The sequence below is a fragment of the Sus scrofa genome, chromosome 15 (genome assembly GCF_000003025.6).
Source record: "Sus scrofa isolate TJ Tabasco breed Duroc chromosome 15, Sscrofa11.1, whole genome shotgun sequence".
Lineage (NCBI taxonomy): Eukaryota > Metazoa > Chordata > Mammalia > Artiodactyla > Suidae > Sus > Sus scrofa.
The window spans coordinates 48,545,781-48,567,729 of record NC_010457.5 but is presented as its reverse complement, the minus strand read 5'-3'; the positions used below and the strand labels follow the sequence as shown (position 1 = coordinate 48,567,729).

At 47.9% G+C, this 21,949-nt stretch overlaps 1 protein-coding gene across 3 annotated transcripts in view; it reads right to left on the bottom strand.

The window, feature by feature from the left end:
• Positions 6,322-21,949, bottom strand: part of RAB11FIP1 (RAB11 family interacting protein 1) — a 34,030-nt gene continuing 18,402 nt past the window's right edge. The window contains exons 3-6 of one of the 3 annotated variants that reach the window (XR_002339443.1): positions 20,261-21,044; positions 17,440-19,217; positions 16,296-16,404; positions 6,322-9,771 (exon numbers count right to left, since the gene is read on the bottom strand). Coding sequence is in view for 1 of the 3 variants with exons in the window: in XM_021076260.1 (XP_020931919.1) it covers positions 9,553-9,771; positions 16,296-16,404; positions 20,261-21,044 (1,112 nt within the window). In the remaining 2 variants the exon portion in view is untranslated. The remainder of the gene's footprint in view (positions 9,772-16,295; positions 16,405-17,439; positions 19,218-20,260; positions 21,045-21,949) is intronic. The other 2 variants (XR_002339442.1, XM_021076260.1) reach the window with 2 other exon arrangements.

Sequence of the window (21,949 nt, the reverse complement as noted above, 5' to 3'; positions counted from 1 at the left end):
AGAGGCTAGGCAAAGAATGTCTAAAGGAGTTGGAGAGAAAGAATATGGGGTGGTGAGGCCTTTGGCAATCTGGAGGGTTCAAGCAGATGCGGATGTTTTTAAAACCTTGAGCTTTAAGATGCTCCAAGATTCTAGCTCCAAAGTTCCTAGCATGGTATATAGCACAGATCAAAGAATCTTGAGGAAAACTGTGCCGCTAGCAGTGTTATAGAAACCAAGCTTACCAATTAGAGATTTTGTATGTCATGTTTGAGCATAAATTAAAAGTCATCAAAGAGGTATTTTCTTTTTCTTTCTTTCTTTCTTTCTTTCTTTCTTTCTTTCTTTCTTTCTTTCTTTCTTTCTTTCTTCCTTCCTTCCTTCCTTCTTCCTTCCTTCCTTCCTTCCTTCCTTCCTTCCTTTTGTCTTTTTATGGTCCTACTCACAGCATATGGAAGTTCCCAGGCTAGGGGTTGAATTGGAGCTGTAGCTGCTGGCTTACACCACAGCAACACCAAACCCGAGCTGCCTCTGCAACCTATACCATAGCTCAAGGCAACACCAGATCCTTAACCCATTGAACAAGGCCAGGGATTGAACCTGCGTCCCCATGGATACTAGTCAGGTTTGTTACCACTGAGCCACAGTGGGAACTCCCAAACTATTACATTTAGAATGGATAAGCAATGAGGTCCTGCTGTATAGCTCAGGGACTTATATCCAATCACTTGTGATAGAACATGATAGAAGATAATATGAGAAAAAGAATGTGTATGCATGTATAACTGGGTCACTTTGCTGTACAGCAGAAATTGACAGAACATTGCAAGTCAACTATAATTAAAATGTTTTTAAATAAATAAATATCCGACTGCAGCAGCTTGAGTCGCTGAAGAGGTGCAGGTTCAATTTCTGGCCTAGTGAGTGGGTTAAATGGCTCGGTATTACACAGCTATGGCATAAGTCCCAGTTGTGGTTCAGATTCAGTCCCTGGCCCAGGAACTTCCACATGCTGCAGGTGCAGCCATAAAATTTTAAAAATACAAATAAAAATAAAAACCAACCAGGAGTTCCTGTTATGGCTCAGTGGTCATGCACCAGACTAGTATTTGTGAAGATGTAGGTTCAATCCCTAGCCTTGCTCAGTGGATTAAGGATCCGAGCTGTGGTATAGGTCAAAGATGCAGCTCAGATTGGGTATTGCTGTGGCCGTAGCGTAGGCTGGCAGGTGTAGCTCTGATTCGACCCCTAGCCTGAGAACTTCCGTATGCCATGGGTAGGGCTCTAAAAAGCAAAAACAAAAAACAAACAAACCAAACCAGGAGTTCCCTGGTGACCTAGCAGTTAAGGAATTTGGTGTTGTCACTGCTGTGGTTTGGGTCACTGCTGTGACGTGGGTTCAATCCCTCACCCAGAAACTTCTACATGCCATGGGCTTGGCCAAAAAAAATAAAAAGAGAGGAGTTCCCGTCGTGGCCCAGTGGTTAACGAATCCGACTAGGAACCATGAGGTTGCGGGTTCAATCCCTGGCCTTGCTCAGTGGGTTAAGGATCCGGCGTTGCCATGAGCTGTGGTGTAGGTTGCAGATGCGGCTCGGATCCGGCATTGCTGTGACTGTGGTGTAGGCTGGCGGCTACAGCTCCGATTAGACCCCTAGCCTGGGAACCTCCATATGCCGCGGGAGCGGCCCTAGAAATGGCCAAAAAGACCAAAAAAAAATAAATAAATAAAAATAAAAAAATAAAATAAAAAGAGAGAGAGAATTAGGAGTCTATCTGTTCAGTTCCAAAACCCATGTTCTTTATGCCATATTGGTTAGAACTGAGGTCTGAGATATAGAAGACTAATGGCATTTGCCCATTTCTGCAAAAGCTATTTATGGAGTGCCCACTATGTGCCAATGTACAGGCACTGTTTCAGGCCCTGGCGAAAGAGCCGTGAGCAAAGCAAAGCCCCGACTTTTGGAGCTGATCTTCTAGCGGATGCAACACGCTTTTAGGGATGGGTGTGGCCAAAATAAACAAACCAAACCAAACAAAAACACCGTCTGAAAGTGGGAGTACCTGTTGTGGCTCAGCAGGTTAAGAACTGACACTGTCCTTGAGGGTGTAGTTTTGATCCCTGGCCTTGCTCAGTGGGTTAAATATCCAGCATCATTCCCTTCTTTTCCATAGTCAGTCTCTCTCCCTGATTGCCACATCTAAGGACCCCATCTCTTCCCCAAGAGAATGCTTTCTTAGAGCATGAGCACCACTCTCCTTTTAGAGGCGTCCAACAGGACCTCAGGGCCTGATCACACTGGAGGATGGGCCCCTCCCCCAAGCAAGGGATACAATTGTTCCTGACAGTGCATTCCCTGACACTAAAATTACTTGCTCTAGCCCCACCCCATATGTGAGCTTCCGCACACTGGTCTGGGATGGTGTGTACCCCAAGTCCCCTCTTTTCTGGAGGTATGACACACTTCTGGCTGTCCAGCAGATCAATGTTGAGACACGCTTTCATGCTACCACACACAGCTCTGAGAGACAACCCTTAATTTTAGCCTGTAGGGTCCACATCCTTATTTTGGGGGGCAAGTGTAGTTTTTTGTTTGGTTGGTTTTGTTTGTTTTGTTGTGTTTGCTTTTTAGGGCTGCACTCAAGCATATGTAGTTCCCAGGCTAGGGATTGAATCAGAGCTACAGCTGCTGGTCTATGTTACAGCCACAGCAACATGGGATCTGAGTGGTGTGTGTGACCTACACCATAGCTCACAGTAACACTGGATCCTTAACCCACTGATGAGGCCAGGGATCAAACCCGTGTCCTCATGGATAACCTGGGTCAGGCTCATTACCACTGAGCCACAATGAGCATTTCCTGTTTTTGTTTGTTTTCTTTCTTCTTCTTTTTTTTTTTTTTTTTTTTTTTTTTTTGTCTTTCTGCCTTTTCTAGGGCCACACCTGCGGCATATGGAGGTTCCCAGACTAAGGGTTGAATTGGAGCTGTAGCCACTGGCCTATGCCAGAGCCATAGCAACACAGGATCTGAGCCGCGTCTGCGACCTACACCACAGCTCACGGCAACACCAGATTCTTAACCCACTGAGGTTGCCTTGCAACCTCATGGTTCCTAGTCAGATTTGTTAACCACTGAGCCACGACGGGAACTCTGCACTTCCTGTTTTTGTTTTGCCACCCCTTGTCATATGGAGTTCCCAGGCCAGGGATCGGATTGAATCTGAAATGGAACTGCGACCTACACCAGAGCTGTGGCAATACCAGGTCCTTAACGCATTGTGCCAGGCCAGGGAATGAACCTGTGTTCCTGCTGCTGCAGAGACATCATCCATCCTGTTGTACTACAGTGGGAACCCCAGGGAGTAGCTTTTTTTTTTTTTTTTTTTTGTCTTTTTGCCTTTTCTAGGGCTGCTCCTGAGTCATATGGAGGTTCCCAGGTCAGGGGTCTAATCGGAGCTGTAGCCACCGGCCTACACCACAGCCACAGCAATGCGGGATCCGAGCCGCATCTGCAACCTACACCACAGCTCATGGCAACGCCGGATCCTTAACCCAATGAACAAGGCCAGGGATCGAACCTGCAACCTCATGGTCCCTAGTCGGATCATTAACTACTGAGCCATGACAGGAACTCCCAGGGAGCAGTTCTTTACATTACCTATGTACAGAACAGCATCAGACTACTTCCATCCCTAATTTTGTGCAGATCTCGAACTTCACTGCATTTTTTTGGGTGGGGGATTTTATTACAGTCATCTACCCACAACAGAAGCCTTGAAATTCTGCTTTCCCCAACATTACCCATAGTAGAGTGGAAGAGCGGTTTTCTGATCCTCCAACCAGCAACTCTAAGGGTGGAGGGTGTGGGTCGGTCTCTTCCAGCCACTGGTATGTGATAGCCTGAGAGCCTTGCCCTCTGGGAGGTGGGCAGACCCAGGCCAGGAGGTGGCGCACTTGACCAAGATAGCCCAGTCTTGGGTTCATGGTCTCAGGAAAAGACCCGTTCATTTAGGAAATGTATTTGCCTTCATCTTGAAAATCAGGTCCACGTACGTCATCCTTTGAGCCTTTTCTGCTACTACAAACTCTACTAAGAGTTAGCGTTGTTCAGTGATGGTGACCACGGAACATATAGATGTTCAAACCTCTTGCCCCCACTGCACCCCTAGCCTGTGAAGCTGGAACCCTGCTTCTTGTCTGTAAGTCTGGAGCTCCTATGGTACCTGGCATCCAAACCTGTGGAATTCTGAGTTCCCAGAATGGGCTGGATTAGAGCAGAAAGCCCCAAGGGAGGGAGCCTCAGCCATGGTCTAGATGTGTAACACTGACCTTGAGGCCAGAGTTCTTTCTAGAGAGAAGACCCTCAGAGAGAGAGTAAGGCACTGCTGGCTTGTGGGCAGTTGACTTTGGGCTCCCCCGTGCATATTCCTTTGGTGTGCTTGTCTGACTTCCCCTTTGTTACACGTCTCCCTGGGAATGACCTGTCTTTCTCACTCCTGCGTCCTGGGAGTGCCTCCAGTAGCCCAATAAAATTATGTGGACAATGAAATTTCTTTTTTCTTTTTTTCTTTTCTAGGGCTGCACCCACAGCATATGGAGGTTCACAGGCTAGGGTCTAATCGGAGCTGTAGCCACCGGCCTATCCCACAGCCACAGCAAGGCAGGATCCCAGCCACCTCTGCAATCTACACCACAGCTCATGGCAACACCGGATCCTCAACCCACTGAGTGAGGCCAGCGATCGAACCCACAACCTCACGGTTCCTAGTTGGATTCGTTAACCATTGAGCCACGACGGAACTCCAGACATCGAAATTTGACTTTCGTGTAATTTCCATGTGTCATGAACTTGTTACTTTTTCATTGTTACAAAAATGTAAAAATCTCCAGTATTGAGTGCAGTGTTGTAGACTGTGGCCATCACTCCGGCCATTCAATGTTTAGACTTATTCATCCCACATTAAAAAATAATAATATAAAAAAAGGAAAAATCATCCTTGGCTTGAGGGCCCCATAAACGAGATGTCAGAGTGTCCTGACGCTGGTTCTAGAGCCCCTAGTCAGACAGGCCAGGAGTTTGAATTCTTTCTGATGCCTGTTTTGTGTTTTTTTTTCTTTTTCGGCCACCCCCACGGCGTATGGAAGTTCCCAGGCTGGGGACAGGATCTGAGCCATAGAGGCAGCAATGCTGGATCCTTCACTTATTGCACCAGGTGGGGAATGGAACCAGTGTCTCCAGAGAGACAGGCCAGATCATTAATCCACTGCGCCAAAGCCAGAGCAGGAACTCCCCTTCAGATGCCTCTGAAAGTCTCCATTTCCTCATCTACATATGGAGATATTGTCTAAACTGATGAGAATTAAGCAGTTTCTAGGAAAAGGCAGGAACTCAATAAAGGGCCCTTCCTTTTGGAGACAAGGTTCAGCCACAATCTACAAGGACAGAAGCAGGTTCCCTGCTCAGAAGGCCTATCAGTGTCACCAGGGTGACTATTCCCAGGGCTCAGAATACACGTGTCCATGGAAAACCATCGAACATCTGAAGGCTAAGTTAAGACACCCTCCCTCAGGGGATTTTGTGGCTTTGGGATCCACTGGCCCCAGAGTGCTCAGCTAAGCCAGTTTTGAACTTGAATGTGAAGGCATCTCTTCTGCCTTCCCAGATCAAGACTGCAGAACCCAGAAAGCTCGGGGGATGGGGCCCAAGGGCTAGAGGAGTGCCTGCTGCTGACACCATGGTCATCGTTCACCCTGTAAGTGACATTTTCCACAGTGGGCAGGGTGCCCCCTCCAAAACCAAGGGAAATGAATCTTGGGGAAAAGTGCAGGGTCATTTGTGGAAACATCCTTTCCTTGCAGAGGGCTTTTTTATTTTACACAAACTTGGAAGGCTGTGAGTTTTAATTAAGAGAAGCTCTTTTTGTTTTTGTTTTTTTGTTCATTTGTTTTTCCTTTTTAGGGCTGTACCTGTGCCATATGGAAGTTCCTGGGCTAGAGGTCAGTTCTTAATCCGCTGAGCCACAAGAACTCCCAAGAAGCTCCTTTTTTACGTGATGGCCCTGCCATCCACATCCAGTTGGGTAACCAGGCCTCTACCCACACCAGAGAGGCCTTCGGTAGCTCCCCCACCGCATGCAGAAGCGTCACGGGTGCTGCCTGCCCCTACCCCTTTACAATGGGACTTTCATCGCCACGTCCCCTTCCTTTTAAGAGGTTAGGACCAGCAGGAATCCAGGAGAGAGGCCCTCATGGGGTAAGAAACACAAGTCACCCCCTAAGAGAGGTTTTCTGGGAAGACAGAAGAAATTCTTATCGCATCTACATGAAACTACAGACACAATCTGTGAAAGGTAGTATCAATTTATTTAGTGTTGTAGGAAATTTAGGCTACTGCTTAAAACAAAACCAAAGAAATCCAAAATTCCCAAAGTAACAAAGCAGGAAATAACAATTCTATAATCCAAAAATGCTGGGAGAGAGGAATAGGTCAAGTTAGTAGCTCACAAAATAGATGCCAAGAAACCACAGAGTGGAGGATGGTATGGTGACCGGGAGGTTGAGCTCTCCACCTAAGGCAAGAGATTGTTTGGCCTTCGTGGATCATTGGCGAGTAGTTGTAAAAAAAAAAAAAGAAAAAAATTCAGTCAGGAGAAGGGCTGCAGGAAGGGAAGACTGTGCATAATTTACATCAAATTGCCTCTGGCCTGCCATCCAGCAGGTGGCTGAATGCCATGGTCCCTAACTCTTCTGTGACCTTCTGAGCTCCCACTGTCAGTAGAGCTGGAACCACACATACCTTCCACTCAGGGTCAACAGCTGTTCACATGGCAAAGGGGAGATGTTCTTGCTCCTCCGGGGAGGCTGACATGCAGGAAATAAAAGGGGTGAACAGGACATCTGTCAAAGTCCAAGCAATGAGATGAGATGAAACTACCAGGCAAAGGACTGCCATGTTTTCAGGAAGCTGACCTCCAGTCAAAGTTCATTGCAAGGCATTAGTATTTCATTGGCCGCTTCCCTGAAGTATTGACTGCTCTCCCAGGGGAAGCAGCCAGTCAAAGCCAAGAAGGAGCCGCTCCTGCTTTTGCAGAGCATGGTCTCCTCCCAGGGCCTGTCAGTTTGGTGAGTGTTTTCAGCAGCTAGAGGAAACTCTGGGCTCTCCTGCTGCAGAAGAATGGGCGTAAGCCCTCAGAGCAGCTCCAGCTGCAGGAGCTCCAGCCCTCTCATCTGTCAGCCTTGGCCAACAGCTCAGAGCAGGCTCCAGCTTTCCTAGGTGAGTTCTCCTTCACAGTAGAGTCCTTAAGGACAGCCTACCAGTGACCTCCAAGTTACCTACTTTGTTTGAGAGGAACAGGAATGCTACATGTAATAAAATGTTTTTCCAAGCAGTGGAAGAAACCAGACACTCTTGAAGCAAATTGTCCTTCATTCTCCGGAGTTCTCAAGGGCATCTCAGGGCAGAGGAATTTGCTCCTCTGCCGGGACTCCCTCTCCAGCATGGTTCTAGCAGCAGATCCCTCCACAGCCACCACCACCTCTTGGGAAGAAGGGGGGGTGGTCTCCATGGCAGTTCTTCCCGAAGCCACTCAGCACCCACCTGCCACCCCCGTCCACGAGGGCTCTCACAGTCAAAGCACATTTACTTCAAGTCAAAAACATATTGCAGAACAAATACATACACGTACATTTCCAGAGATCTAGCGAATAGACAGTTCTCTTTGGAGGGATGTAGATACATTGCGTAGCACTACAAAAACACAAGTCGTCTGAGAAGTTTACAGTGGTCCCCAGTACTGTAGGAGAGTATTAAATAAAACAGCTGTAGATCATTAAAAGCTAATTAGCTAAATCAAGTTACAATATCATCCTTCGGATTAAAGTGCTCTGATATTAACTGATGTGGCAGCAACTGTGACCCTGAAAAGGGATTCTGCTGCCAATACTCTTGCCTCTTAACTTCCAAATACCAGAAATGAACACAGAAGAGAGTCCCAATTTCATTACTGCTATTGTCTCGACCACTGCCCACCCCATGGGCCAGTGACACTCTTCCCCTGGTATTGGTGAGATGCTGTCACAACTAGGAGAAAAAAATGAGTAATACAGAAACGTTCTAATTTCAGTACCCAGTTACTAAAGAATCTGAACTGTTGTTATTAGTTAAGAAGGGAGCAAGTGTCCTCATTTAAAAAAAAAAGTACATGCGTTAATCTAGTTTTAAAAAAGACTGCAACCCAGAGTTCCCTGGTGGCTCAGAGGATTAAGGAGCTGGCCTGGGTTGCTGCTGTGGCACAGGTTTGATCCTTGGTCCAAGAACCTCTGAACGCCATGGGAGTGGCCAAAAAAAGAAAAAAGAAAAAGACAGGAGTTCCCTCTGTGGCACAATGGGATCAGCCACTTCTCTGGAACTCTGGGACTCAGGTTCAATCCCTGGCCCAGCACAGTGGGTTAAGGATCCAGCACTGAAGCAGCTGCAGCTTAGGTCACAACTATGAGTCAGATCTAATCCCTGGCCCAGGAACTCCATATTCCATGGGGTGGCCAAAAATGAAAAACACACACACACACACACACACAAACCCAGCAATCTACAAATAAGTGTCATATTCTCGCTCTTGATAATTTTATAACAAGGGAGGAAACGCCAGGAAGGGCTGTCAGGTAAATGAGGGAGCCAAGCAAAGGTACAGGGGGCAAAGGTCAAAGGGATCCTGCTGCAATCAGTGGTACTATACCTGGTGGATCCATTTTAGTAAATGCTTGGATCACCTGGTCCCTTATCAAGGCACTGCCTCGGCCACTCTAGCCAGCAGGAACCTGGAGATCACGAGGGGACACTTTGACCAACTCCCTCAAGCGTAAAGTGACTCTAACCCCCCAGTCTACTTTGTGGACCCCCATGGAGAAGTCCTCTGGATAGACAAGGAGCACATTTAAGGCTACAGAGTAGTGGCAGCTGATGTCTGGAGAAGGCAGCTGGTTCCAAATCTGAAAGGCACACCCCGAGGCGCTCCCTAAATTCCTCTGCTCTGGTCAAAACAAAAGACCAAGTCCAGAAGCCAGGTAGATTTACATGGTATCAAAATTTAGCATCTGCAGCCAAAAGCCACACCTGAGCCACTCAAAAGCCAAGAAAGGATGCGCAGTACAGCCCCCATGGCATGGTCCTGGTCCTTTTACCCCCACCTTTAATGACTGGGGGAGACGTACTTTAAAATCTCAACATCAAAGGAAGAAAGTCCAATGTTAAAATACCTTAATACCCCCAGTGCCACCCGAACCTCTGGGCCAGGGTCAGCTCTTCTAACCCCATCTCTGGTCGGGGCATAAACTCCTTACAACACGGTTAAAGGCACAGTGGCATTTAAAAACCCTGGGAATGTACAGTAAAAGATTCATTGTAATAATTAACCTGGCTTCCATGGGTAGGGTTGACTCTCGCCAGATAACAAGCAAGGGAGATGGTGATTTGGAGCCTGAGCGCCGGCTCGCAGGCACACCGAGTCCTTGGCCTCAGGAGCAGGTGGAAACAAACTCGCAAAGAAAAGGCTCAAGGTCGGAGGCTGATGAGTCACATCTTTCCTGCTTTTCTGCCGACCTGAGAGGGGACCCGGAGGATGTTGGGGGTCTCTTCCATGACCCTGACCAGCAGGTTGTCGATGTAGTCCTCCAACTGGCGCACCTGAAGCTCCTTCGTGCTTATTGTTTCCTTCTGTTTGAGGACCAGCTGGATCAGCTCATCGTGTGTTAGCTGAGCATAAGCAAACGCAGGGTCCGAGGGCTTGTATTTCTTTGGAGAGGGGAGAAAAAGCGATAAAGTCAGCAAAGAAGTCAAACATCTAAAAGAAATACAAAAGAGACAGGCTTTAGAGATTGAGCCTATGATCTGAGTCTCCTGGGAATTCGTTTTTGATTTAGGTGGGAAATTGACGACTGGTGAAGTTTTCCATTAAGGGCCAGAGAGTAGGTGTTCCAGGCTGTGCAGGCCACTGATGGTGGCCTGTTCTTTGGTTTTTGTTTGTTTGTTTGATGACCTATTAAAAATCAGAGTTCTCTTACGGCAGAGTGGGATGTGGCATTGTCCCTGCTGTGGCTTGGGTTCAATACCTGGCCTGGGAACTTCCACATGCTGTGGATACAACCAAAAAAGAGGGGTGGATGTAAAAAACCATACTCGGCTCACAGGCTGAAGAGCTCTGGACTGGATTCTGGCTTGGGGTTTTAAGGATGTAACAGACGGAGGTCTATGAAAACCCAGAGCTGGCACAACCAAATATGAGAGTGGAGCTGAGCCCCAAGCTAAGGTGACCCATGAAGAAACCCTGGTGACAGACAGTGCAGGAGGCAACACTCTCCTCCCAGCACAACAGGTGGCTGTTCAGCCCAGACAGCCACCTACTGCCTCAAAGGGATCCTGGTGATTAGGATGAGACACTGGCCACTCAGAGAGCCCACTTTAAGTCATCTCGAAAATATGCAGAGTCAAGAAGATGTGGTGGGGAGTTCCTGTCATGGCGCAGCATAAATGAATCCGACTAGGAACCATGAGGTTGCAGGTTCGATCCCTGGCCTTGCTCAGTGGGCTAAGGATCTAGCATTGCTATGAGCTGTGATGTAGGTCGCAGATGCGGCTCAGATCTGGTGTTGCTGTGGCTGTGGCATGGGTTGGAAGCTACAGCTACAGCTCCAATTAGACCCTTAACCTGGCAACCTCTATACGCTGCAGGTGTGGCCCTAAAAAGACAAAAAAAAAAAAAAAAGACGACGACGATGTAGTACATCTATATCATGGAATACTATTCAGCCTTAAAAAAGAAGGAACTAGGCCATTTGCAGCAACATGGATGGACTTCAAAATGATCATACTGAATGAAAGTCAGACAGAGAAAGACAAATATCATATAATATCACTTATGTGTGGAATCTAAAATATGACATGAATTAACTTATTTACAATTTACAAAAGAGAAACAGACTCACAGACATAGAGAACAGACTTGAGGTTGCCAAGGTGGCGGAGGGATGGACTGGGAGTTTGGGGCTGGCAGATGAAGACTATTACATATGAAAAGGATAAACAACAAGGCCCTACTGTAGAGCACAGGGAACTATATTCAATATCCTGAGATAAGTCATAATGGAAAAGAATAGTTTAAAGAAGAATATTTTATATATATATATGTGTATATATATATATATAACTGAATCATTCTGCTGTACAGCAGAAATTAACACAACATTGTAAGTCAACTCTACCTCAGTAAAAAAATATATGCAGAGTTATGGCCAAGTGCCACCATCAGAGCCATTGATGGCTCCCCCTCCGGGTACTGGGGCCAGTGCCAAGGCTGAGCGGCCCCCTCCTAACCAGAGCAAGGGCCCCGAGGAGTTACATCTGTAATCTGGGATGACTGGAGTCTGACTGTAAACCGACCGGGCCCCAACCACGAGGAAACCGGAGATAAGCATCATATGAAGTAACATGATGTACCAAGTCTCCACGAAGGCAGGGAGGAGGGGTAGGGTGTGAAACCCAGAAAACTAACTTTTCCTGAAATCTGTGGCACAGGGGATTCATGAGTTTAAAGAGACAAGGTCATAGGGCAACCTCAAGACCATTCTGCCTGCAGAACTCTGAGGTAATCACAGTTTCGAGGCCCAGAGGAGGGTCTGATGGTTTCAGGGAGGAAGGCTCAGAACCACCCGCTACAAGAGGCAGATAGGTCAGGAACAGGGTCAAGCTGGACACAACACAAGAGCAGGCCCCGTTCAGTGCAGTGACGCAAACTGCCTATGCTCCAGCCAGAGTGCAGAGAGAAATCCCATCCCACTTGTCCTGGCTACAAAGGACACCGCAACCATGGCAACACTGCCTTAGAAACACACCTGACCCTTCCAAACACAGAGCAGGAGTTTTTTTGTTTTGTTCTGAATTGTTTGTTTTTCAGGGCCGTACCTGTGGTATATGGAAGTTCCCAAGCTAGGGGTTAAATTGGAGCTGCTGCCGCCAGCCTACACCACAGCCATAGCAACACCAGATCCGAGCCGCATTTGTGACCTATTCCACAGCTGGTGGCAATGCTGGATCCTTAACCCATTGACGAGGCCAGGGATGGAACCTGCACCCTCATTCTAGTTGGGTTCTAAACCTGCTGAGCCACAACGGGAACTCCAAAACTTAATATTTTAACTATCTCTCTCTTGTTGGATATTTACGTTGGTTTCAATTTTCACAATTATAACATTTATTTAAATGCATGAACATAAATCTTTGGTCATATCCCTAAACATTTTATTAAGAAAATGCATAGAATTAAAAAGGCATGCACACTTAAGGTGCTTCCTACAAACTATCAAACCACTATTCAATTTGGATTCTATAATCTGAAGAGGAAAGTATGTAGGATTTGAAATCATGGAAGTTCCTATTTATGTGGCAACTAAAAAAATTTTTAAAAATCCTGCAACTACAGAAAGTGAGCAATGGCCATGGAGAGGAAGAAGTGCAAAGAAAATATCCATTAATTCCAGAAACAACAGTGCACATTGTCACATATTTCCTGCCAGGATTTTTACATTGGATTTTTCCATAGCTGTAATAATGACGTATATTCAAATTTATGTCCAACTTTTCCCATATAATATGACAGAAGATTTTTGGATCTAGTTAGCTGTATTATTTTAAAATGGAAGTGCTGAAGCCACCTGAATAAATACATTCCTAGTTATTAATCATCTATAAATGATGGCGGCCCAAAAACAATAACCAAAAAAAAAAAAAAGCCATTAGAGTAATGATTTCATAACTTTAGCTATGCAACTACTTTCCCTAACTGTGACATTCCCAAAAGTAATTATTTTTATAAATACTGTTTATGCCTTGGTACAAAGCATCCATTCTATCGCCGGCCAAGAGCAGTCTCCAGGAACCTTTCCGTATTTACTCAGAATATTTACAAGGTATGGTCGAGGAACAACAGCTTTGTTGCAGCTTGGCAGCGGGGGAGCCATGGGGCTTACAAAACAAGCAGCATTTGCCTTTGTTTTAAGGCAAGTCACTCTGAGTCAGGGCCTGGAGAGAAGCCCCTGCCTGATTCAATGAGCTTTGCAGAGTAAACAGAATGGGAATGGGGGTCTCGCTCACTTCCTGAGAGCTGGGTGTGTGTTTCTCTTTGGAGCCAGGCTGCATTCCACAGTAAAAGGCAGAGGGGACAAGAGGCCGCTCCATGACTCCAGTTTTGTTATCATCGCTTTCATGCTATTCTTTTGCCCAATTTCCTGGTAAATCTCATTAACTCCAGGAAGATAGGTGCTGCCTGTCTGTATAAGCCCAAAGCCAACCAAGCTGAGCCAGTGAGGTTACGGTCCATCTTTAACTTGGACTAAAACATAGGCGGTACATGGTTTTGGCAACAGCTTGTAATTTTGAGAATGATGCTCTGTCAGCATGTACAAGGGAAGAGCAGGCAAGGCAGCAGGAGATGCTAACTTGTTATCAGCAACAATTCATTATTACTACTCAGTCTCTCTACCCAAAACACAGATCCCCAGGCTTTCAATAAACCTTCAACCCAGTTCCTGGCGCCGGAGGCATTAACCACCCAGTGCTTGCGGCGTGAAGGAGATGTGAGCAAAAATTTTATTTTAAAAACACAAAAACTTTGCTGTGGCTCTGGCATAGGCTGGCGCCTACAGCTCCGATTCGACCCCTAGCCTGGAAACCTCCATATGCCGCAAGTGCGGCCCTAGAAAAGGCAGAAAGACAAAAACAAACAAACAAACAAACAAAAAAAAACACCACAAAAATTATTTGACATGCTGGAGTCCATGGGACCAGAAAATCTATGACTGAATGAAACTTTTTTTGGTGGGGGGTGGGGCTACACCCACATGAAGAAGTTTCCAGGCCAGGGATCGAGTCACAGCAGTGACAGTGCCAGGTCCTTAACCCACTAGGTCACCAGGGATGAACTTCAGAATGAAACTTTTAGATGCCTGTACTGAAAAAGAAATAAAGTTTATGTCTGCCCACTGCAGTCAGTTAGGAAATTCCTAGCCACATGTTTGAAATGCAACACATCTCTGCTCACTCAGGTCACTGGTCACTCAGTAAATCATTCTCCTCCATCCATGGAATAATGAGTCAAAGGCCAGAGGTCTGCAACAAGGCAGAACTCTACAGCCCTCAGATCTTAGAACCAGAAAGGGCAGGATGAAGATCCTGTACAGCAGAGATCATCTAGGGGGTTGGTTTTGGTTTTGTAGGCAGCAGTTGTGTTTTTTAGTGTGAACCACTCAAGCTTTTAATTTATTTTTTAATAGTTTTTCCCCCCTTGGCTGCAATGTGCAGTGGCTTGATGACTAGGGATTGAACCCGAACCCCAGCAGTGAAAGCACCAAGTCCTAACCACTGGACAACCAGGGAACTCCCAACTCCAGCTTTTTAGAGAGAAGAGATCCTTTCATTGAGCAATACTCTTCCTGGAAATTCAGCTTAAGGAAATAGTCTACAAGAAGGGAAAAAGTCTCCATAAGCAACTGTTGACTATAGTGTTCCTCATCCTTAAAAACAGAAAACAAGCTAAATATCCAAAATCCGGAGAATGGGTAAGTAAAGACTGGCATAACCATTTCAAACAATAGTTAAGTAGGAGTTTCTGCTATGGAACAATGGGATCAGTGGTGTCTTAGGAGCACAGGGATGCATGTTCGATCCTCAGCTCCACACAGTGGGTCAAGGATCTGGCGTTGCCACTGTGGCTCAGATTTGATCCCTGGCCCAGGAAATTCATATGCCACATGGTGGCCAAAAAATTAAAAAAAAAAAAAACTTTTAAAAAAAGAATTTCAGAGTGTTTCCATGCAGGTGATGGGACTGGAAAAATCATAATTTTGCAACCACCTTCATCAGTGGACACCAAGGCCTATGAACAGAAGGTCAATGAGGAACAGGATGTTTATATGGTCTGAAATTAATTCCCCACACATTCCTTATTTATTTATTTATTTGCTTTTTAGGGCCGCACTTGTGGCATATGGAGGTTCCCAGGCTAGGGGTCCAATCAGAGCTACAGCTGCCGCCCTACACCACAGCCACAGCAACGATGGATCTGAGCCATGTCTGTGATCTACACTACAGCTCACGGCAATGCTGGATCCTTAACCCCCTGAGCGAGGCCAGGGATTGAACCCGCAACCTCAGGGTTCCTAGTCAGATTCATTTCTGCTGAGCCACAACAGGAACTCTCCCACACATTTCTTATTAATTGTTAAGAGAGAAAACAGCAACTTGGCACCAGAAAGCCCGATGGACGCCTCCCAAACTAAGTCCCCTAAGTCACCAGAGTTAATACCCATCAAGGAGACAGGCTGGTGTCATTCGCCTTTCCACAATGCACAGGGAAGGGTACATTACTCTGTAGTTAATTCCTACTGAGAACACACAGCCTCAACCAAACCACAAGGAGACAGCAAACAAATCCAAATCAAGGAAAATTCTACCAAACCACTGAATGATGTCTTGAAAGACAAAAAAAGGCCCAGGAACTATTCTAGAATAAGGGAGACTCAGAGACAGGTCAACACACTGAGTGACCCTGGACTGGGAAATAAACAAATAAGAACACTATTGGGACAATGGATGAAGCTGAAATATGGACTACAGATGAGAAAGCAGCATTACATCAGTGTTAAAATTCTTGATTTTGATAAATGTCCTTATTCTTCAGAATTATATACTTCAGTATTTAGGGGTAAAAGAAGCATGATGTATGCAATGTTCAGATAATTCAGAGAAAAAACATCTATAAATACAAAGAGAACGGAGAGGACAAGGGTGAGAATGATAAAGCAAACCTGGTGAAATGTCAACAACTGGTGAACTGGGATGAAAGGTATACAGAAGTTCTTTGTGCTAGTCTTGCAGCTTTTTTTTAACTTTGAGATCATTTCAGAACAAAGTTACAAAAAAAGCGCATCTATGCAGTGATTACAACTACATAAGAACTTTACATTCTTGCCAAAAGATAGGAAAGGACACACAGGAAAATGAAAACATCTGATTTGCGTGGGCTGGAGGGTGAGTGACATTTTCTTCTCTTTGGAAAGAAGTCTTGGTGTCAGTCATGTTGCTTGCAACACAAAAAAATTCAACAACAGCCAAATAAACAACTTCAAAGGGAAAAGCAAGTATCCAAAGAAAGTGTAAGAGCTTCTGACGATCATCCAAAGACAGAGGCACGTGGATAGGTCACGCCAGGTGCTACCTGCTACCTAGGGGATGTATGTGAAGGGGTCCCCACCTAACACGCCTACCTTCATCATGGCCTCATTGATGGAGTTCTCACTGATGATGGTGGCAGTTCCCAGACTGGAGTTGACAACCTTGGTGGCTGTCGTATTCATCGGCTTCACAGGCTGAAGTCTAAAGAGAAGGGGGAAAGGATCCTTAGATGTCTCTGTGACAGGCAGCCTAACTCAGAAATGGCAGCCAGCGAGAGAGGCGATGGGAGAGCGAGGTGACAGGCCGTGCTCACCTCTCCAGTCCCATACGTGCCCACGCGCCTTCGGAAATGAAAGCGGTCAGTGTCAGGCGGCCACATGCAAGCCAACAAGGCACTGTTTATGGCCAGGTGTTCTGATGTTGTCACAAGACCCTTGGTCTCATTAGCAATGCGAGGAGAACATTAAAGACCGTCTCTTATTCTTAGAGGCAACTACAGCCTAGGACTCCACTGTGGGAGCACCCACAGGACCTTCTGCTCCCCAACTGTAAAGAAAGAGCTTGGAACAAACATGTCACCTTACCAGCGGGCGGTGCTCAGAGTAGGTGCTCACTACCGCTAGCTTCTAGGGCCCAATCTTACTTGGTCTCTTAGACTATTTTTTTTTTTTCCTGTCTTTTTGCCATTTCTTGGGCCACTCCCACAGCATATGGAGGTTCCCAGGCTAGGGGTCTAATTGGAGCTGTAGCCACTGGCCTACGCCAGAGCCACAGCAACGTGGGGTCCAAGCCGCGTCTGCGACCACAGCTCACGGCAACGCCGGATCCTTAACCCACTGAGCAAGGCCAGGGACCGAACCCGCAACCTCATGGTTCCTAGTCAGATTCGTTAACCATTGTGCCACGACAGGAACTCCCGGTCTCTTAGACTATTAAATCGAATACTGGTCATGGTGCTCGTCTGCAACGGGTGCACCAAATCAGACTCTGCAGCCGCTTCCTAATCTACGTTTGAGGACGGCTGCTACTAGGTTCTTGCTACAAAGTTCTTGCTACAAACGCTGGAGTGTCCTACAATGGCCCCATCCAGGGTCAGCCCCTTCCAAAACAGGCCCTGCCAGAACAGGGGGCTGTACCAGCGGAAGAGCTGTGCAGTGAGAAAGCCACAAGCCTGTGCACAAGAAGCCAGAAGGGCCTGGCTGACATTCAGGAAGACAGCCCTGCCCCGACTCTCACCTGTTCTTGGCTGGCCCAGTTCCAACGCTGGGCTGAGCCGAGACTGGCTGTGTTTCTGAGGGTGAGACCCAGGCCTGAAGGAGCGGCTTCCTCTTGCCAGAATTTTCCACCTTACCCACGGAGCCCTCTGTGGTTGCTTTTTTTTGAGATTCTGCTGTACTGGTGTGAGGGGTGTCGGAGTGTGGAGAGCTAGGAGCAGAGTGTGTGGCAGGAAAGGGCTCAGAAAAAGACGGGCTGGACATGGGGGAAGACAGGGCAGCAACAGGAGGCTGAGCTGGCCTCCCACTTTCCACTGGCTTTGCCTCCATGCCTTGACCAGGGCCCAGCGGCTGCTCATCCACACCTGGGCTCTCACCCGGATGCAGTTTCTGATCTGCCAAGGCTGCCGTCTGCTCTGAAGAAGCCAGGGCGGATGCTCCAGATGCTTCTGGCCCAGGGTCTTGCAGGCTCTCTGCTGACCAGCCAGGATGGGCAGGTGACGTGCTTGGGGAAGAGGTGCCCCCTCCCCTGGCCACCCCCCTGTCGTCTTCAGGCTGGTCTACTCTCTCGTCATCTGATGCGACTTCGGGGATAGAAGGCAGTGTCAAGTCCAGCTGGGCCACAGCGGGGACTTCACCCCACAGGCAGACTGGAAGCCTCGCAGGGGATCAGACAACAGACCCTCGTGGTCAGTGGCTTTGCTCTGATTTCCAGGCATCCGGCTATCATCTCCCTCCATCCTGGAGAGTGGAATGTCTCTCCCTGAGCTGGTGGCCTGCTGGGAACCCTCTGAGGAACCCCCATGGTGGGACGGAAGGGGAGATCGAGCCACAAGGAGGTCAGCAGAGCTTCAGCCACAGCCTCCCCCTCCTGGGAATCACCCATGTGCCAGGCATCTCCAGGGGCAGCCCCTTCTTGCATCGCTCATAGGGGTCACCTCTGTCCCTGGGGACCAGAGCTGGTGCCTCCTCCACTGCCTCTTCTGTAAAGAGCTGCTTGGAAAATGACACCCGCTTCTTGATTTTCTTTCCAGCCTCAGGGACATCCAGCCCCATCTCCTTCTGTCTCTGCATTGCGGAGTCAGGTAGGGGAACAAACACCCCCATGTGAAGGGGGGACACCGCTTCTCTGACCACAGGAATCATCCCTACATCCCCAGCCGTGTCCCCCCCAGGAGACCTTGGCTGAACCACAGAGTCTGCATCTTCCCTGACCAGGGGCTTCCCGGCTGGGCTTTCAATCCCGCCTCTTCTGCGCGGAAGGGCAGCTGGTACTTCTCGGTCCTCTTCCAATGGGGAAGGACTGCCTTCTTGTTCTCTGGGGGGGACCTCAGACGCTCTTCTTCTAGTCCTACTTCAGGCTTCATCAGGGGCAACTGGGCTGGGTCGTTGGTGCCAGTCCTCCTCCCTGGAGAATCTTGTGTCCCTTCACCTACTGGGATGGGCGGCTGCTTGGAAAGTGAGCCCACGGCCCAAGAAACAGTATTTGGAACTTGTGTTAAGCTCTCTTTTTGCAGCGCTGGTTTAAGGAGTGAAGGCGACTCTTCAGAACTGGCCTGGCTCGTGGCAGCAGAGGGCCAGCTGTCAATCGGAGTGGATGTGGAAATGGGGGTCACTAAGGGAGAGGAGAAAGTGGAGGAGACAGAAAGAGATTCAGAGGACTGTGTCTCTGAATCGTGTTCCAGTTTAGAAGGGTCGAGTGTCTGACCAGAACTGGAAGAGACAGCCGAGGAAGAGAGAGAAGGGTCAGGGAAAGAAGAGGGCCGGGGTGTGGGCTGAGCCTCTGGAGACACTTCCGGTCTGCAAAAAGGACAAAATAAAACCTGCAGGTCAGTTGCAGATGCAACATGAGAGGCAAAAGGCATGTAAAAATAGTCTTTCAAAGGGCGAGAATTTTTATTCATTGCGGGGGCAGTACCTTGAGAAGTGAAAGAAGGAACACTGATACTTTAACCCACTAAAGGCACATTTTTATCACCAAGCACATCTGCCACAGAAAGGTCTGTTGCAACAGAAACAAAGATCCAGGTAAAGCAACAGTCTGCAGCCTCTTTTGGTGACAAATAAAAAGCATTTAAAAAGTGCAAAGTCATAAAAGGCGCACTACAAGGCAACAGGCATATTTGGAAGAGGAACAGGGTGTGTGTGTTTGTGTGTGTGTGTGTGTGTGTGTGTGTAATCAAAGGAGGCAGAATCTCAAAAAAAAATCTCTCCCACCCAGACCACAAGAATAGGGTGACTGAATGTGAGTCATGTTGAGAAGCAGAACCCCCGCAGCTCTTGCGACAAGGCGCAGAGTAAATACACAGAGAACCCTCACAGGCACACTCAAGAGTGGACCCAGGGTCTCACATGCCAGCAAACCCACGCCGAAGTGCAAGGAGGGGAGATGACATCTGCCTCAAAGGGAACATGCGATAAGAACTGAATAACTAACCCAGGTTCTGCACATACCACCCCCGAGGCCTGGTCTTCCCAGACTGCGACAAAACCAGGGCATTCATTCCACTTTGGTCTGATTATCTTACTGAGATGGACAGACCACTTCTAGACACTTTCATCAGAAGCAAAAATGTTTGCGGAGAAAATGCTGCGGCAAAGACACTTACAGGGGAAATGCCAAATGAGGGACAGGCCACGCCTGCTGGCAGTGACTCTGGACTGGGACCCTTCCCTGCAGCTTGTGAGTGTGGGACAGACTGGCAGTAGGGATGGGCTAGGAACAACTTAGATGAGTAAACCAGTAGACCAGGCTTCTACACAGACCACCATGGACCACCAAGCAAGGTCCTTTGCTCTAACGTGGGCCTGGCTGCTAGGCCCCCAGAGAGGCTGAGACTCACCGGGGTTTCACAGCTCTGGTCTGGGGAGCCCTCGGAGAGGCCACAGGTGGTGCAGGTGCAGCCTTGGGCTCGGGGTCAGCTTCCGGTTCTAGGATATGCACATCCTCAAAGGGGTTCCAGGATCTCCCTCGCCCAGAAATGACAGCTGGCTCCTTCTCTGACTCCTTCACAAGGTTGTCCACAGGCCCTGGCTGGTCCTCCCTGGCTTTGACTCCTGAGGCCAAACCTTCCCTCTCCTTCCCAGGGGCGGCAGGAGGGCTCTCGCCTTCACTGCCCTTGGCCGTGTCCTTCTTCCCCGTCACCAGGGACAGCAGAGAGGACTTCTTGTTCTCCTGTTTCTTGTTCTCTTTGGTTTCTTTTGCAGCCTCCAGGGTCGCCAGAGATGTGTTCTCCCGAAGGTCCCCACTGACCACCGGCCGGTAGGATGGCAGAGACATGGACTTGAGAGAGGCCTTTGTGGAAGACTCAGAAAGCATGGCAACTCCCTCCCCAGGCTCCTTCCAAGGCTGAGTGGCCAGGTTTTCTGTAGATGAGAACAGGTGCTTCTTCCTTAAGCCCTGGGGGGATGGAGAGGAGGACGGGGAGCTGTCCTTGGTCTCGCTCTTGGCTTCAGGCTGCTCCACGTAGACGTGGTTCCCGTTGATGCAGACGTTGGAGCGGGAAAGGACATCATTCTTAGACCGGAGACCTCCCAGGAAAGAGAGTCCATCCTTCTTGGGGAGGGTGAAGTTGATCGGGTTCAGCTGCTTAGGATCCCCACTGGCAGTTCTTTTGTGAGATGAGACTGTGGGGAGAAGACCAAGAACAAGGGGAATGAGTTTGGAGTTCCCATTGTGGCTCAGTGGGTTACAACCCCGAGTAGTGTCCATGAGCACGTGGGTTTGATCCTGGGCTCGATCAGTGGTTAAGGATCCAGTGTTGCCACAAGCTGTGGTGTTGGGCACAGATGCGGCTTGGATCCCACGTGGCTGTGGCAGTGGTATAGGCTGGCAGTTGCAGCTCTGATTTGATCCCTAGCCTGGGAACTTCCACATGCAGAGGTGGAGCCCTAAAATGCAAAAAAAAAAAAAAAAAAAGAATAAAGGGAGTGAAAAGTTAAGGGAAAGGTTTGCAACCAACAGGGGCGGGGCTTCTGTCCACATCTCAGTATATTTTCATTTGTCACAGCTGGGGTTGGGGATTGCTACTGGTGGTGGCCAGGATGCTTGCTGCTAAAGATCCCACAGCAGAGAGGTAGGTCCCCAAGACAAAGAATTATCCACCCAAACCGTCAATGGTGCTAAGGTTGAGAAATCTTGCTTAGGACGGAGGAAGAGGGCAGCATGCTTGGTGGAGGTGCAGAATCTGGCCCATAGCAGGGATTTGATCATTGAAACTGAAGTTCAAAATACATAGCTAATTCAGAGTTAAGGGAACTGGATTCCTCAGCTTCCTTAGGAATGTATGTAATGTATTTCATTAGGAGCTCAATACAAATACCTGATGAATTAATGAAATATCAGAATTACTATAAGGTTCCATTGTTTTGACCTTAATAGACTTCTTAACCAAGATAACCAGTAGCAGCAGCACCTCCAGGAAAACCACTACCACCACCAGCATCACCATCAGCAGCAGCAACGTTACCATCACTATCAGCAGCACCACCAATAAAAGTACCACCACCACTTACCACCATCCCCATTGCCA